This window comes from Phyllobates terribilis, unplaced genomic scaffold (assembly GCF_046119375.1).
Source record: "Phyllobates terribilis strain yellow unplaced genomic scaffold, ASM4611937v1 Scaffold_2__4_contigs__length_985480577, whole genome shotgun sequence".
Taxonomy (NCBI): domain Eukaryota; kingdom Metazoa; phylum Chordata; class Amphibia; order Anura; family Dendrobatidae; genus Phyllobates; species Phyllobates terribilis.
Genome location: NW_027362762.1, coordinates 21,103,719 through 21,121,919, shown reverse-complemented (window position 1 = coordinate 21,121,919; position 18,201 = coordinate 21,103,719). Strand labels below are relative to the sequence as shown.

At 52.1% G+C, this 18,201-nt stretch overlaps 1 protein-coding gene across 2 annotated transcripts in view; it reads left to right on the top strand.

Annotated features, from left to right (window-relative positions):
* The window catches only part of CLPB (ClpB family mitochondrial disaggregase), a 66,413-nt gene extending 60,493 nt beyond the window's left edge, over positions 1-5,920 (top strand). For both annotated transcript variants that reach the window (XM_073661181.1, XM_073661180.1), the window contains exons 15-16: positions 4,957-5,061; positions 5,527-5,920. In XM_073661181.1, coding sequence (XP_073517282.1) covers positions 4,957-5,061; positions 5,527-5,781 — 360 coding nt within the window. In that variant the 3' untranslated portion in view covers positions 5,782-5,920. The remainder of the gene's footprint in view (positions 1-4,956; positions 5,062-5,526) is intronic.
* Positions 5,921-18,201: the final 12,281 nt, after the last annotated feature.

The following is an 18,201-nucleotide window of genomic DNA, read 5'->3' as shown; positions in this document are numbered from 1 at the left end:
TGTGCTGTATCTGTGAGTCTCAGGTAGAGTGAACTCTGCTCCCTATGTAATTAGACGCTCTGCGCCTCCCCCATGCTTTACACTGAAGGTCTGCTTGTCCTGGAAGACGTCAAGAACAGCAAAGATGGAAGATTCTAAGCTGCGAGATATAAAGAGACTGACGGCCCGAGAGGCGCGGACCCCCAGATCATCCCCCGGTCTCAGCAGTCTGCCCTCACTTCTTCCTTTTCTTTCTTTAATTATCCCAAATCCGACCCCAGAAATATTATTTTGTGTTTCTACGGCAACCAGGGAGCTGCAGAGACCCCCCGCGGGCCACAGGATAATGGGGACGGGTCAGAGGACGGCTGCAGGCGGCGGGCGTGTGCCCCTCACTCAATAATGGAGCGTCTGTAGGACACGAGACATCGCCCCGTCCCCACCCGAAGAAAGACCTACAAGTCACACCGTCTCCTCTACACACATCCAAAGCTGCAAGCACAGCACTTCTACATGATGTCTTATAACTTGGAATTCAGATTGCAGCTTTGGATCAGACCAGAGTAAAATACTCAGGTCACATCCAAAGCTGCAAGTACATTACATTACCTTATAATCTGGAGAATTAGATCTGAGACTACTGCTCTTGTTGTATATAGAGGATAAAATATGACCAGTCACATCCAGAGCTGCAGTCACTATTCTGTTGTTACATCGTGTCTTATCCTCCAGTCACCTCCAGAGCTGCAGTCACTATGCTGCTGTTACATTATGTCTTATCCTCCAGTCACCTCCAGAGCTGCAGTCACTATTCTGCTGTTACATCGTGTCTTATCCTCCAGTCACTTCCAGAGCTGCAGTCACTATTCTGCTGTTACATCATGTCTTATCCTCCAGTCACCCCCAGAGCTGCAGTTACTATTCTGCTGTTACATCGTGTCTTATCCTCCAGTCACCTCCAGAGCTGCAGTCACTATTCTGCTGTTACATCATGTCTTATCCTCCAGTCACCTCCAGAGCTGCAGTCACTATTCTGCTGTTACATCGTGTCTTATCCTCCAGTCACCTCCAGAGCTGCAGTCACTATTCTGCAGATACATCGTGTCTTATCCTCCAGACACCTCCAGAGCTGCAGTCACTATTCTGCTGTTACATCGTGTCTTATCCTCCAGTCACCTCCAGAGCTGCAGTCACTATTCTGCAGATACATCGTGTCTTATCCTCCAGACACCTCCAGAGCTGCAGTCACTATTCTGCAGATACATCGTGTCTTATCCTCCAATCACCTCCAGAGCTGCAGTCACTATTCTGCTGTTACATTGTGTCTCATACTCCATTCACCTCCAGAGCAGCACTCACTATTCTGCAGATACATCGTGTCTTATCCTCCAGTCACCTCCAGAACTGCAGTCACTATTCTGCTGTTACATCATGTCTTATCCTCCAGTCACCTCCAGAGCTACAGTCACTATTCTGCAGATACATCGTGTCTTATCCTCCAGACACCTCCAGAGCTGCAGTCACTATTCTGCTGTTACATCATGTCTTATCCTCCAGTCACCTCCAGAGCTACAGTCACTATTCTGCTGTTACATCGTGTCTTATCCTCCAGTCACCTCCAGAGCTGCAATCACTATTCTGCTGTTACATCATGTCTTATCCTCCAGACTCCTCCAGAGCTGCAGTCACTATTCTGCTGTTACATTGTGTCTTATCCTCCAGTCACCTCCAGAGCTGCAGCCACTATTCTGCTGTTACATCGTGTCTTATCCTCCAGACACCTCCAGAGCTGCAGTCACTATTCTGCTGTTACATCGTGTCTTATCCTCCAGACACCTCCAGAGCTGCAGTCACTATTCTGCTGTTACATCGTGTCTTATCCTCCAGTCACCTCCAGAGCTACAGTCACTATTCTGCTGTTACATCGTGTCTCATCCTCCAGTCACCTCCAGAGCTGCAGTCACTATTCTGCTGTTACATCATGTCTTATCCTCCAGTCACCTCCAGAGCTACAGTCACTATTCTGCAGATACATCGTGTCTTATCCTCCAGACACCTCCAGAGCTGCAGTCACTATTCTGCTGTTACATCATGTCTTATCCTCCAGTCACCTCCAGAGCTACAGTCACTATTCTGCTGTTACATCGTGTCTTATCCTCCAGTCACCTCCAGAGCTGCACTCACTATTCTGCTGTTACATCGTGTCTTATCCTCCAGACACCTCCAGAGCTGCAGTCACTATTCTGCTGTTACATCATGTCTTATCCTCCAGTCACCTCCAGAGCTACAGTCACTATTCTGCAGATACATCGTGTCTTATCCTCCAGTCAACACCAGAGCTGTAGTCTTATAATATCATATAGTCAGGTCACATTGTGTCTCCGTTCACCTCCAGAGCTGAATTCTCGGTTCTGTTACATTTCTTTGCCCGCTCAGATGAGACGCAGTGATCCCCCCTTTTGCTGGGGGCGAGGGTCCGGTAATTTACAGCGGTCCCTCGTGTCCCGGCGTTGTCCCTGGATACCAGCAGAGAATGCAGCGTTCCGGGCGCAGAACAGAAGCGCCATTCACAGACAGATGGCGTCACGAGGCGCCGCCCGTGGTAATTGTACCGCGCTGGGCGACGGTCTCCTGTACTGTATGACTTGGGTGAGGTGATGGGCATAGGAGAAATGATGGCAGCAGACATGTCGGCGGCGTGGCATCAGTGACTGACACCAGTTACAGGGGAGTTATCGCTACCGGCGCCGCGCTCCTCCTAATGCGCCAGTCACCAGGTTACACGGGATACGCCAAATAGAAAGGTGGCACTGATGTCTGGTCAACGCCACGCAGGAGCCTACAGTGAGGTGGCAGGAAACAAGACTGTCTGGAGAAGCCTAGTGGGCAGGTGAGCTGCAGGGAACGTGATTGTCAGACAAGTCCGAGAATGAGACCCCCCCCCGGCTCACTAATCTCAGCAGAAACCAGGTGAACTCTGCCTCTGACTTGGGAATCATTCATCAGTCGGTGAAAAGTCAGAGCGCCACAATACAGCCATTATCAGCTGCTTCTCATTCCCTCCCCGGTGTGCCATCTCCTGCCATTATCCGCTGCTTCTCATCCCCTCCCTGGTTTGCCATCTCCTGCCATCATCTGCTGCTTCTCATCCCCTCCCCGGTGTGCCATCTCCTGCCATCATCCCCTGCGTGTCATCCCCTCCCCGGTGTGCCATCTCCTGCCATCATCCCCTGCGTGTCATCCCCTCCCCAGTGTGCCATCTCCTGCCATCATCCGCTGCGTCTCATTCCCTCCCTGGTGTGCCATCTCCTGCCATTATCCGCTGTGTCTCATCCGCTCCCCGGTGTGCCATCTCCTGCCATTATCCGCTGCTTCTCATCCCCTCCCCGGTTTGCCATCTCCTGCCATCATCCTCTGCGTCTCATCCCCTCCCTGGTGTGCCATCTCCTGCCATCATCCCCTGCGTGTCATCCCCTCCCCAGTGTGCCATCTCCTGCCATCATCCGCTGCGTCTCATTCCCTCCCCGGTGTGCCATGTCCCGCCATTATCTGCTACATCTCATCCCCTCCCCGGTGTTCCATCTCCTGCCATCATCTGCTGCTTCTCATCCCCTCCCCGGTGTGCCATCTCCTGCCATCATCCCCTGCGTGTCATCCCCTCCCCGGTGTGCCATGTCCTACCATCATCCCCTGCGTGTCATCCCCTCCCCGGTGTGCCATCTTCCGCCATTATCCGCTGCTTCTCATCACCCCTCTCCGGTGTGCCATCTCCTGCTATCATCCGCTGCATCTCATCCCCTCCTCGGTGTGCCAATTTCTGCCATCGTCTGCTGCCTCTCATCCCCTCCCCGGCGTGGCATCTCCTGCCATCATCCCCTGCGTCTCATCCCCTCCCCGGTATGCCATCTCCTGCCATCATCCCCTGCGTCTCATCCCCTCCCCGGTGTGCCATCTCCTGCCATTACCCGCTGCGTCTCACCCCCTCCCCGGTGTGCCATCTCCCGACATTATCCGCTGCTTCTCATCCCCTCCCCGGTGTGCTATCTCCTGCCATCATCCGCTGCGTCTCATCCCCTCCCCGGTGTGCCATCTCCTGTCATCATCCGCTGCGTCTCATCCCCTCTCCGGTGTGCCATCTCCTTCCATCATCTGCTTCATTTCATCCCCTCCCCGGTGTGCCATCTCCCGCCATCATCCGCTGCATCTCATCCCCTCCCCGTTGTGCCATCTCCCGCCATCATCCGCTGCGTCTCATCCCCTCCCTGGTGTGCCATCTCCCGCCATCATCCGCTGCGTCTCATCCCTTCCCCGGTGTGCCATCTCCCGCCATCATCTGCTGCGTCTCATCCCATCCCTGGTGTGCCATCTCCTGCCATCATCCCCTTCGTCTCATCCCCTCCCCGGTGTGCCATCTCCTGCCATCATCCCCTTCGTCTCATCCCCTCCCCGGTGGGCCATCTCCTGCCATCATCCCCTGCGTCTCATCCCCTCCCCGGTGTGCCATCTCCTGCCATCATCCACTGCGTCTCATCCCCTCTCCAGTGTGCCATCTCCCGCCATTATCCGCTGCGTCTCATCCCCTCCCCGGTGTGCCATCTCCCACTATCATCCCCTGCGTCTCATCCCCTCCCCGGTGTGCCATCTCCCATTATCATCCCCTGCGTCTCATCCCCTCCCCGATGTGCCATCTCCTGCCATCATCCGCTGTGTCTCATCCCCTCTCCGGTGTGCCATCTCCTGCCATCATCCGCTGCGTCTCATCCCTTCCCCTGTGTGCCATCTCCTGCCATCATCCGCTGCGTCTCATCCCCTCTCCGGTGTGCCATCTCCTGCCATCATCCGCTGCGTCTCATCCCTTCCCCTGTGTGCCATCTGCCATCATCCGCTGTGTCTCATCCCCTCCCCGGCGTGGCATCTCCCGCCATATCTCATACTCTGCAGGCGCCAATAATTTACATTTGCGTTTCTCCTCCTCAGGCCAAACAGCGGCACGACATTACACTGATCTGGGACCGAGAAGTGATGGACGTCCTGGCCGATGGATACAACGTGCACTATGGCGCCCGCTCCATTAAACATGAGGTACCGATCACTCGCTCCTGCCGACCCGCGGGGGGCCCCCTCGCGCTCCTGCCGACCCGCGGGGGGCCCCCTCGCGCTCCTGCCGACCCGCGGGGGGCCCCCTCGCGCTCCTGCCGACCCGCGGGGGGCCCCCTCGCGCTCCTGCCGACCCGCGGGGGGCCCCCTCGCGCTCCTGCCGACCCGCGGGGGGCCCCCTTCGCGCTCCTGCCGACCCGCGGGGGGCCCCCTTCGCGCTCCTGCCGACCCGCGGGGGGCCCCCTTCGCGCTCCTGCCGACCCGCGGGGGGCCCCCTTCGCGCTCCTGCCGACCCGCGGGGGGCCCCCTTCGCGCTCCTGCCGACCCGCGGGGGGCCCCCTTCGCGCTCCTGCCGACCCGCGGGGGGCCCCCTTCGCGCTCCTGCCGACCCGCGGAGGCCCGATCCTCAAGTGTCTCCCAGCTTTGCCCACACCTTTTTCTCTCCATCAGGTGGATCGGCGGGTGGTGAACCAGTTGGCGGCTGCCTATGAGCAGGATCTGCTGCCCCGCGGCTGCACGTTGAGGATCGCCGTGGACGACTCAGATAAACACGTCCTGAAAGGTAAAGGGACAAGTGAGGAGGACGAGGGGCTGCAGAGCAGGACGACGCCCCGACTGCGTCTGGAGGTGGTGGAACCGGGCAGCAGCGGCCGCAGACTGGACATTATGGAGCCGCTGTCCCGGGAGGACGCATCCTTCTCCTGACGCCGCAGACAGTGAGGACTTTACCGCGGTCATGGGGGCGAGGCTACAACAGCGGCTGCAAATAAGGGACCCGGCCGTGACGTAGGCTGAAGGGGGCGCTGATGTACAACACACAGGGCAATAAAGACAGAGCAATGTACAGCGGGTGTGTGTTACTAATATCTCCACCAATGGGGAGTGGTACTTTGCATGTCCGAGAGCAAGGGGAGTGGTACTGTGCATTTCCGAGAGCAAGGGGAGTGGTACTGTGCATCTTAGAGCAAGGGGAGCTGTACTGTGCATGGCCGAGAGCTAGGGGAGCAGTACTGTGCATGGCCGAGAGCTAGGGGAGCGGTACTGTGCATGGCCGAGAGCTAGGGGAGCAGTACTGTGCATCGCCAAGAGTAAGAGGAGCGGTACTGTGCATCTTAGAGCAAGGGCAGTGGTACTGTGCTTGGCCAAGAGCAAGGGAAGCGGTACTGTGCATGGCCGAGAGCTAGGGGAGAGGTACTGTGCATCGCCGAGAGCAAGGGGAGTGGTACTGTGCATCGCCGAGAGCAAGGGGAGTGGTACTGTGCATGGCCGAGAGCAAGGGGAGCGGTACTGTGCGTGTCCGAGAGCAAGAAGGAAGCGGTGCTGTGCGTGTCCGAGAGCAAGGGGAGCGGTACTGTGCATCACCCGGACATAGACAGAGCAGGACTGGAGGTCGCCTCCCCGTATACAGCACTGTAGTATCACACGAGATGGGATTAGATACACTGTGTAGCAGATAGTGTCACATATTATAGGATTATACTGTATACAGAAGTCAGTATCACAAATGATGGGTTTAGATTATGGGATACACAGCTCAGCAGATAGTATCACACAGGAGAGGATTAGATACACGGCTCAGCAGACAGTATCACACAGGAGAGGATTAGATACACGGCTCAGCAGACAGTATCACACAGGATGGGATTAGATACACAGCTCAGCAGATAGTATCACACAGGAGAGGATTAGATACACGGCTCAGCAGACAGTATCACACAGGAGAGGATTAGATACACGGCTCAGCAGACAGTATCACACAGGATAGGATTAGATACACGGCTCAGCAGACAGTATCACACAGGATAGGATTAGATACACGGCTCAGCAGACAGTATCACATAGGAGAGGATTAGATACACGGCTCAGCAGACAGTATCACACAGGATAGGATTAGATACACGGCTCAGCAGACAGTATCACATAGGAGAGGATTAGATACACGGCTCAGCAGACAGTATCACATAGGAGAGGATTAGATACACGGCTCAGCAGACAGTATCACATAGGAGAGGATTAGATACACGGCTCAGCAGACAGTATCACACAGGATAGGATTAGATACACGGCTCAGCAGACAGTATCACATAGGATAGGATTAGATACACGGCTCAGCAGACAGTATCACATAGGAGAGGATTAGATACACGGCTCAGCAGACAGTATCACACAGGATAGGATTAGATACACGGCTCAGCAGACAGTATCACACAGGATAGGATTAGATACACGGCTCAGCAGACAGTATCACACAGGAGAGGATTAGATACACGGCTCAGCAGACAGTATCACACAGGAGAGGATTAGATACACAGCTCAGCAGACAGTATCACACAGGAGAGGATTAGATACACGGCTCAGCAGACAGTATCACACAGGAGAGGATTAGATACACGGCTCAGCAGACAGTATCACACAGGAGAGGATTAGATACACGGCTCAGCAGACAGTATCACACAGGAGAGGATTAGATACACGGCTCAGCAGACAGTATCACACAGGAGAGGATTAGATACAGCTCAGCAGACAGTATCACACAGGATAGGATTAGATACAGTAGCTCAGCAGTCAGTATCACACAGGAGAGGATTAGATACACGGCTCAGCAGACAGTATCACACAGGAGAGGATTAGATACACAGCTCAGCAGACAGTATCACACAGGAGAGGATTAGATACAGTAGCTCAGCAGTCAGTATCACACAGGAGAGGATTAGATACACGGCTCAGCAGACAGTATCACACAGGAGAGGATTAGATACACAGCTCAGCAGACAGTATCACACAGGAGAGGATTAGATACATGGCTCAGCAGACAGTATCACACAGGATAGGATTAGAAACACGGCTCAGCAGACAGTATCACACAGGATAGGATTAGATACAGTAGCTCAGCAGTCAGTATCACACAGGAGAGGATTAGATACAGTAGCTCAGCAGTCAGTATCACACAGGAGAGGATTAGATACAGTAGCTCAGCAGTCAGTATCACACAGGAGAGGATTAGATACACGGCTCAGCAGACAGTATCACACAGGAGAGGATTAGATACACGGCTCAGCAGACAGTATCACACAGGATAGGATTAGATACACTGCTCAGCAGACAGTATCACACAGGAGAGGATTAGATACACGGCTCAGCAGACAGTATCACACAGGATAGGATTAGATACACAGCTCAGCAGACAGTATCACACAGGAGAGGATTAGATACACGGCTCAGCAGACAGTATCACACAGGATAGGATTAGATACACGGCTCAGCAGATGGTATCACACAGGATAGGATTAGATACACAGCTCAGCAGACAGTATCACACAGGAGAGGATTAGATACACTGCTCCGCAGACAGTATCACACAGGATAGGATTAGATACACAGCTCAGCAGACAGTATCACACAGGAGAGGATTAGATACACGGCTCAGCAGACAGTATCACACAGGATAGGATTAGATACACAGCTCAGCAGACAGTATCACACAGGAGAGGATTAGATACACTGCTCAGCAGACAGTATCACACAGGAGAGGATTAGATACACTGCTCAGCAGACAGTATCACACAGGAGAGGATTAGATACCCTGCTCAGCAGACAGTATCACACAGGAGAGGATTAGATACACTGCTCAGCAGACAGTATCACACAGGATAGGATTAGATACACGGCTCAGCAGACAGTATCACATAGGATGGGATTAGATACATGGCTCAGCAGACAGTATCACACAGGATAGGATTAGATACACGGCTCAGCAGACAGTATCACACAGGAGAGGATTAGATACAGTAGCTCAGCAGTCAGTATCACACAGGAGAGGATTAGATACACAGCTCAGCAGACAGTATCACACAGGATAGGATTAGATACACGGCTCAGCAGACAGTATCACATAGGATGGGATTAGATACAAGGCTCAGCAGACAGTATCACACAGGAGAGGATTAGATACACGGCTCAGCAGACAGTATCACACAGGACAGGATTAGATACACAGCTCAGCAGACAGTATCACACAGGAGAGGATTAGATACACGGCTCAGCAGACAGTATCACACAGGAGAGGATTAGATACACGGCTCAGCAGATAGTATCACACAGGATAGGATTAGATACACGGCTCAGCAGACAGTATCACACAGGATAGGATTAGATACACGGCTCAGCAGACAGTATCACACAGGAGAGGATTAGATACACGGCTCAGCAGACAGTACTACACAGGAGAAGATTAGATACACGGCTCAGCAGACAGTATCACACAGGATAGGATTAGATACACGGCTCAGCAGACAGTATCACACAGGATAGGATTAGATACACAGCTCAGCAGACAGTATCACACAGGATAGGATTAGATACACGGCTCAGCAGACAGTATCACACAGGATAGGATTAGATACACAGCTCAGCAGACAGTATCACACAGGAGAGGATTAGATACACGGCTCAGCAGACAGTATCACACAGGAGAGGATTAGATACACGGCTCAGCAGACAGTATCACACAGGATAGGATTAGATACACGGCTCAGCAGACAGTACTACACAGGAGAGGATTAGATACACGGCTCAGCAGACAGTATCACACAGGATAGGATTAGATACACGGCTCAGCAGACAGTATCACACAGGAGAGGATTAGATACATGGCTCAGCAGACAGTATCACACAGGAGAGGATTAGATACACGGCTCAGCAGACAGTATCACACAGGATAGGATTAGATACACGGCTCAGCAGACAGTACTACACAGGAGAGGATTAGATACACAGCTCAGCAGACAGTATCACACAGGATAGGATTAGATACACGGCTCAGCAGACAGTATCACACAGGATAGGATTAGATACACAGCTCAGCAGACAGTATCACACAGGAGAGGATTAGATACACGGCTCAGCAGACAGTATCACACAGGAGAGGATTAGATACACGGCTCAGCAGACAGTATCACACAGGATAGGATTAGATACACGGCTCAGCAGACAGTACTACACAGGAGAGGATTAGATACACGGCTCAGCAGACAGTATCACACAGGATAGGATTAGATACACGGCTCAGCAGACAGTATCACACAGGATAGGATTAGATACACGGCTCAGCAGACAGTATCACACAGGATAGGATTAGATACACAGCTCTGCAGTCTGTATCACACAGGATGTGATTAGATACAGTTGTTCAGCAGACAGTATCACACAGGAGAGGATTAGATACACGGCTCAGCAGACAGTATCACACAGGAGAGGATTAGATACATGGCTCAGCAGACAGTATCACACAGGAGAGGATTAGATACACGGCTCAGCAGACAGTATCACACAGGATAGGATTAGATACACGGCTCAGCAGACAGTATCACACAGGAGAGGATTAGATACACGACTCAGCAGACAGTATCACACAGGAGAGGATTAGATACACGGCTCAGCAGACAGTATCACACAGGATAGGATTAGATACACGGCTCAGCAGACAGTATCACACAGGAGAGGATTAGATACACGACTCAGCAGACAGTATCACACAGGATAGGATTAGATACACGGCTCAGCAGACAGTATCACACAGGAGAGGATTAGATACATGGCTCAGCAGACAGTATCACACAGGAGAGGATTAGATACACGGCTCAGCAGACAGTATCACACAGGAGAGGATTAGATACACGGCTCAGCAGACAGTATCACACAGGATAGGATTAGATACACGGCTCAGCAGACAGTATCACACAGGAGAGGATTAGATACAGTTGTTCAGCAGACAGTATCACACAGGAGAGGATTAGATACACGGCTCAGCAGACAGTATCACACAGGATAGGATTAGATACACGGCTCAGCAGACAGTATCACACAGGATAGGATTAGATACACGGCTCAGCAGACAGTATCACACAGGATAGGATTAGATACAGTAGCTCAGCAGACAGTATCACACAGGAGAGGATTAGATACACGGCTCAGCAGACAGTATCACACAGCATAGGATTAGATACACGGCTCAGCAGACAGTTTCACACAGCATAGGATTAGATACACGGCTCAGCAGACAGTATCACACAGGAGAGGATTAGATACACGGCTCAGCAGACAGTATCACACAGCATAGGATTAGATACACGGCTCAGCAGACAGTATCACACAGGATAGGATTAGATACACGGCTCAGCAGACAGTATCACACAGGATAGGATTAGATACACGGCTCAGCAGACAGTATCACACAGGATAGGATTAGATACACGGCTCAGCAGACAGTATCACACAGGATAGGATTAGATACACGGCTCAGCAGACAGTATCACACAGGATAGGATTAGATACACGGCTCAGCAGACAGTATCACAGAGGAGAGGATTAGATACACGGCTCAGCAGACAGTATCACACAGCATAGGATTAGATACATGGCTCAGCAGACAGTATCACACAGGAGAGGATTAGATACACGGCTCAGCAGACAGTATCACAGAGGAGAGGATTAGATACACGGCTCAGCAGACAGTATCACACAGCATAGGATTAGATACACGGCTCAGCAGACAGTTTCACACAGCATAGGATTAGATACACGGCTCAGCAGACAGTATCACACAGGAGAGGATTAGATACACGGCTCAGCAGACAGTATCACACAGGATAGGATTAGATACACGGCTCAGCAGACAGTATCACACAGGAGAGGATTAGATACACGGCTCAGCAGACAGTATCACACAGGATAGGATTAGATACACGGCTCAGCAGACAGTATCACACAGGAGAGGATTAGATACACGGCTCAGCAGACAGTATCACACAGCATAGGATTAGATACACGGCTCAGCAGACAGTTTCACACAGCATAGGATTAGATACACGGCTCAGCAGACAGTATCACACAGGAGAGGATTAGATACACGGCTCAGCAGACGGTATCACACAGGATAGGATTAGATACACGGCTCAGCAGACAGTATCACACAGGAGAGGATTAGATACAGTTGTTCAGCAGACAGTATCACACAGGATGGGATTAGATACAGTAGCTCAGCAGACAGTATCACACAGGAGAGGATTAGATACAGTTGTTCAGCAGACAGTATCACACAGGATAGGATTAGATACAGTAGCTCAGCACACAGTGTGAGTGGTGTCAGGACTGTATACAGCAGTATACTCGGTGTGATGTGTTGGGCGCTGCTGATCTCCGGCTTTTCCTGTGTTTCTGCTCTTGTGGACGCACAGATGTCGCCTCGGCCTTGGACATGGCACAGATGGGGCAGAGCGCACGTCTCAGAATATTAGAATAAATTCCAGATTGGTTGATTTGTTTTTAATTGCGCAGCGCTGTGCCTTTAAGCAAACAGCACGAGGTTAGAGGGCTCCCTGCTACTGATCAAATAAATGTGTCAGCCCTCCGCCCCAGAAACAATAAAAGCCCGAGAGACTGAGAGCAGAGCAATTCAATTATCGGCAGCCCCGAGCCGCGCAGGGGCGATAATAGGATTAGAGCAGAGCGCAAACAGCGAGCGCTGCAGAGACGACAGAAGAGCTGCCGAGTCCAGATGCCAGGGCGTCCCGACTGCAGACGTGTGCGGCACCGACTCCGGACATCAGGGCGTCCCGACTGCAGACGTGTGCGGCACCGACTCCGGACATCAGGGTATCCCGACTACAGACGTGTGCGGCACCGACTCCGGACATCAGGGCGTCCCGACTACAGACGTGTGCGGCACCGACTCCGGACATCAGGGCGTCCCGACTACAGACGTGTGCGGCACCGACTCCGGACATCAGGGCGTCCCGACTACAGACGTGTGCGGCACCGACTCCGGACATCAGGGCGTCCCGACTACAGACGTGTGCGGCACCGACTCCAGACATCAGGGCGTCCCGACTACAGACGTGTGCGGCACCGACTCCGGACATCAGGGCGTCCCGACTACAGACGTGTGCGGCACCGACTCCGGACATCAGGGCGTCCCGACTACAGACGTGTGCGGCACCGACTCCGGACATCAGGGCGTCCCGACTACAGACGTGTGCGGCACAGACTCCGGACATCAGGGCGTCCCGACTACAGACGTGTGCGGCACCGACCCCGGACATCAGGGCGTCCCGACTACAGACGTGTGCGGCTCAGACTCCGGACATCAGGGCGTCCCGACTACAGACGTGTGCGGCACCGACTCCGGACATCAGGGCGTCCCGACTACAGACGTGTGCAGCACCGACCCCGGACATCAGGGCGTCCCGACTACAGACGTATGCGGCACAGAATCCGGACATCAGGGCGTCCCGACTACAGACGTGTGCGGCACCGACTCCGGACATCAGGGCGTCCCGACTACAGACGTGTGCGGCACCGACTCCAGACATCAGGGCGTCCCGACTACAGACGTGTGCGGCACCGACTCCGGACATCAGGGCGTCCCGACTACAGACGTGTGCGGCACCGACTCCGGACATCAGGGCGTCCCGACTACAGACGTGTGCGGCACCGACTCCGGACATCAGGGCGTCCCGACTACAGACGTGTGCGGCACAGACTCCGGACATCAGGGCGTCCCGACTACAGACGTGTGCGGCACCGACCCCGGACATCAGGGCGTCCCGACTACAGACGTGTGCGGCTCAGACTCCGGACATCAGGGCGTCCCGACTACAGACGTGTGCGGCACCGACTCCGGACATCAGGGCGTCCCGACTACAGACGTGTGCAGCACCGACCCCGGACATCAGGGCGTCCCGACTACAGACGTATGCGGCACAGACTCCGGACATCAGGGCGTCCCGACTACAGACGTGTGCGGCACAGACTCCGGACATCAGGGCGTCCCGACTACAAACGTATGCGGCACAGACTCCGGACATCAGGGCGTCCCGACTACAGACGTGTGCGGCACAGACTCCGGACATCAGGGCGTCCCGACTACAGACGTGTGCGGCACAGACTCCGGACATCAGGGCGTCCCGACTACAGACGTGTGCGGCACAGACTCCGGACATCAGGGCGTCCCGACTACAGACGTATGCGGCACAGACTCCGGACATCAGGGCGTCCCGACTACAGACGTGTGCGGCACCGACCCCGGACATCAGGGCGTCCCGACTACAGACGTGTGCGGCACAGACTCCGGACATCACTGCTCTCCAGATATAAGACACAGTGACATCACTGCTCCCCAGATATAAGACACCGGTGACATCACTGCTCTCAAGATATAAGACACCGGTGACATCACTGCTCTCCAGATACAAGACACCGGTGACATCACTGCTCTCAAGATATAAGACACCGGTGACATCACTGCTCTCCAGATACAAGACACCTGTGACATCACTGCTCTCCAGATATAAGACACCAGTGACATCACTGCTCCCCAGATATAAGACACCTGTGACATCACTGCTCTCCAGATATAAGACACCTGTGACATCACTGCTCTCCAGATATAAGACACCGGTGACATCACTGCTCTCCAGATATAAGACACCGGTGACATCACTGCTCTCCAGATATAAGACACCGGTGACATCACTGCTCTCCAGATATAAGACACCGGTGACATCACTGCTCTCCAGATATAAGACACCGGTGACATCACTGCTTTCCAGATATAAGACACCTGTGACATCACTGCTCTCCAGATATAAGACACAGTGACATCACTGCTCTCCAGATATAAGACACCGGTGACATCACTGCTCTCCAGGTATAAGACCCAGTGACATCACTGCTCTCCAGATATAAGACACCTGTGACATCACTGCTCTCCAGATATAAGACACCTGTGACATCACTGCTCTCCAGATATAAGACACCGATGACATCACTGCTCCCCAGATATAAGACACCTGTGACATCACTGCTCCCCAGATATAAGACACCTGTGACATCACTGCTCTCCAGATATAAGACCCAGTGACATCACTGCTCTCCAGATATAAGACACCTGTGACATCACTGCTCTCCAGATATAAGACACCTGTGACATCACTGCTCTCCAGATATAAGACACCGGTGACATCACTGCTCTCCAGATATAAGACACCTGTAACATCACTGCTCTCCAGATGTAAGACACCGGTGACATCACTGCTCTCCAGATGTAAGACACCGGTGACATCACTGCTCTCCAGATATAAGACTCCGGTGACATCACTGCTCTCCAGATATAAGACCCAGTGACATCACTGCTCTCCAGATATAAGACACCTGTGACATCACTGCTCTCCAGATATAAGACACCTGTGACATCACTGCTCTCCAGATATAAGACACCGGTGACATCACTGCTCTCCAGATATAAGACACCTGTGACATCACTGCTCTCCAGATATAAGACCCAGTGACATCACTGCTCTCCAGATATAAGACCCAGTGACATCACTGCTCTCCAGATATAAGACACCTGTGACATCACTGCTCTCCAGATATAAGACACCGGTGACATCACTGCTCTCCAGATATAAGACACCGGTGACATCACTGCTCTCCAGATATAAGACACCTGTGACATCACTGCTCTCCAGATATAAGACACCTGTGACATCACTGCTCTCCAGATATAAGACACCGGTGACATCACTGCTCTCCAGATATAAGACACCGGTGACATCACTGCTCTCCAGATATAAGACACCTGTGACATCACTGCTCTCCAGATATAAGACCCAGTGACATCACTGCTCTCCAGATATAAGACACCTGTGACATCACTGCTCTCCAGATATAAGACACCTGTGACATCACTGCTCTCCAGATATAAGACACTGATGACATCACTGCTCTCCAGATATAAGACAACGGTGACATCACTGCTCTCCAGATATAAGACACCAGTGACATCACTGCTCTCCAGATATAAGACACTGATGACATCACTGCTCTCCAGATATAAGACACCGATGACATCACTGCTCTCCAGATATAAGACCCAGTGACATCACTGCTCTCCAGATATAAGACACCGATGACATCACTGCTCTCCAGATATAAGACACCGATGACATCACTGCTCTCCAGATATAAGACACCGGTGACATCACTGCTCTCCAGATATAAGACACCTGGGACATTACTGCTCCCCAGATATAAGACACCTGTGACATCACTGCTCTCCAGATATAAGACACCTGTGACATCACTGCTCTCCAGATATAAGACACCTGTGACATCACTGCTCTCCAGATATAAGACACCTGTGACATCACTGCTCTCCAGATATAAGACACCGGTGACATCACTGCTCTCCAGATATAAGACACCGGTGACATCACTGCTCTCCAGATATAAGACACCTGTGACATCACGGCTCTCCAGATATAAGACACCTGTGACATCACTGCTCTCCAGATATAAGACACCTGGGACATTACTGCTCCCCAGATATAAGACACCTGTGACATCACTGCTCTCCAGATATAAGACACCTGTGACATCACTGCTCTCCAGGTATAAGACACCGGTGACATCACTGCTCTCCAGATATAAGACACCGGTGACATCACTGCTCTCCAGATATAAGACACCTGTGACATCACGGCTCTCCAGATATAAGACACCGATGACATCACTGCTCTCCAGATATAAGACACCTGTGACATCACTGCTCTCCAGATATAAGACACCTGTGATATCACTGCTCTCCAGATATAAGACACCTGGGACATTACTGCTCCCCAGATATAAGACACCTGTGACATCACTGCTCTCCAGATATAAGACACCTGTGACATCACTGCTCTCCAGATATAAGACACCGGTGACATCACTGCTCTCCAGATATAAGACACCGGTGACATCACTGCTCTCCAGATATAAGACACCTGTGACATCACGGCTCTCCAGATATAAGACACCGGTGACATCACTGCTCTCCAGATATAAGACACCGGTGACATCACTGCTCTCCAGATATAAGACACCTGTGACATCACTGCTCTCCAGATATAAGACACCGGTGACATCACTGCTCTCAAGATATAAGACACCGGTGACATCACTGCTCTCCAGATACAAGACACCTGTGACATCACTGCTCTCCAGATATAAGACACCAGTGACATCACTGCTCTCCAGATATAAGACACCGGTGACATCACTGCTCTCAAGATATAAGACACCGGTGACATCACTGCTCTCCAGATACAAGACACCTGTGACATCACTGCTCTCCAGATATAAGACACCAGTGACATCACTGCTCTCCAGATATAAGACACCGGTGACATCACTGCTCCCCAGATATAAGACACCTGTGACATCACTGCTCTCCAGATATAAGACACCTGTGACATCACTGCTCTCCAGATATAAGACACCGGTGACATCACTGCTCTCCAGATATAAGACACCGGTGACATCACTGCTCTCCAGATATAAGACACCGGTGACATCACTGCTTTCCAGATATAAGACACCTGTGACATCACTGCTCTCCAGATATAAGACACAGTGACATCACTGCTCTCCAGATATAAGACACCGGTGACATCACTGCTCTCCAGGTATAAGACACCTGTGACATCACTGCTCTCCAGATATAAGACACAGTGACATCACTGCTCCCCAGATATAAGACACCTGTGACATCACTGCTCTCCAGATATAAGACACCTGTGACATCACTGCTCTCCAGATATAAGACACCGGTGACATCACTGCTCTCCAGATATAAGACACCGGTGACATCACTGCTCTCCAGATATAAGACACCGGTGACATCACTGCTCTCCAGATATAAGACACCGGTGACATCACTGCTCTCCAGATATAAGACACCGGTGACATCACTGCTTTCCAGATATAAGACACCTGTGACATCACTGCTCTCCAGATATAAGACACCGGTGACATCACTGCTTTCCAGATATAAGACACCTGTGACATCACTGCTTTCCAGATATAAGACACCTGTGACATCACTGCTCTCCAGATATAAGACACCGGTGACATCACTGCTCTCCAGATATAAGACACCGGTGACATCACTGCTCTCCAGATATAAGACACCGGTGACATCACTGCTCTCCAGATATAAGACACCGGTGACATCACTGCTCTCCAGATATAAGACACAGTGACATCACTGCTCTCCAGATATAAGACACCGGTGACATCACTGCTCTC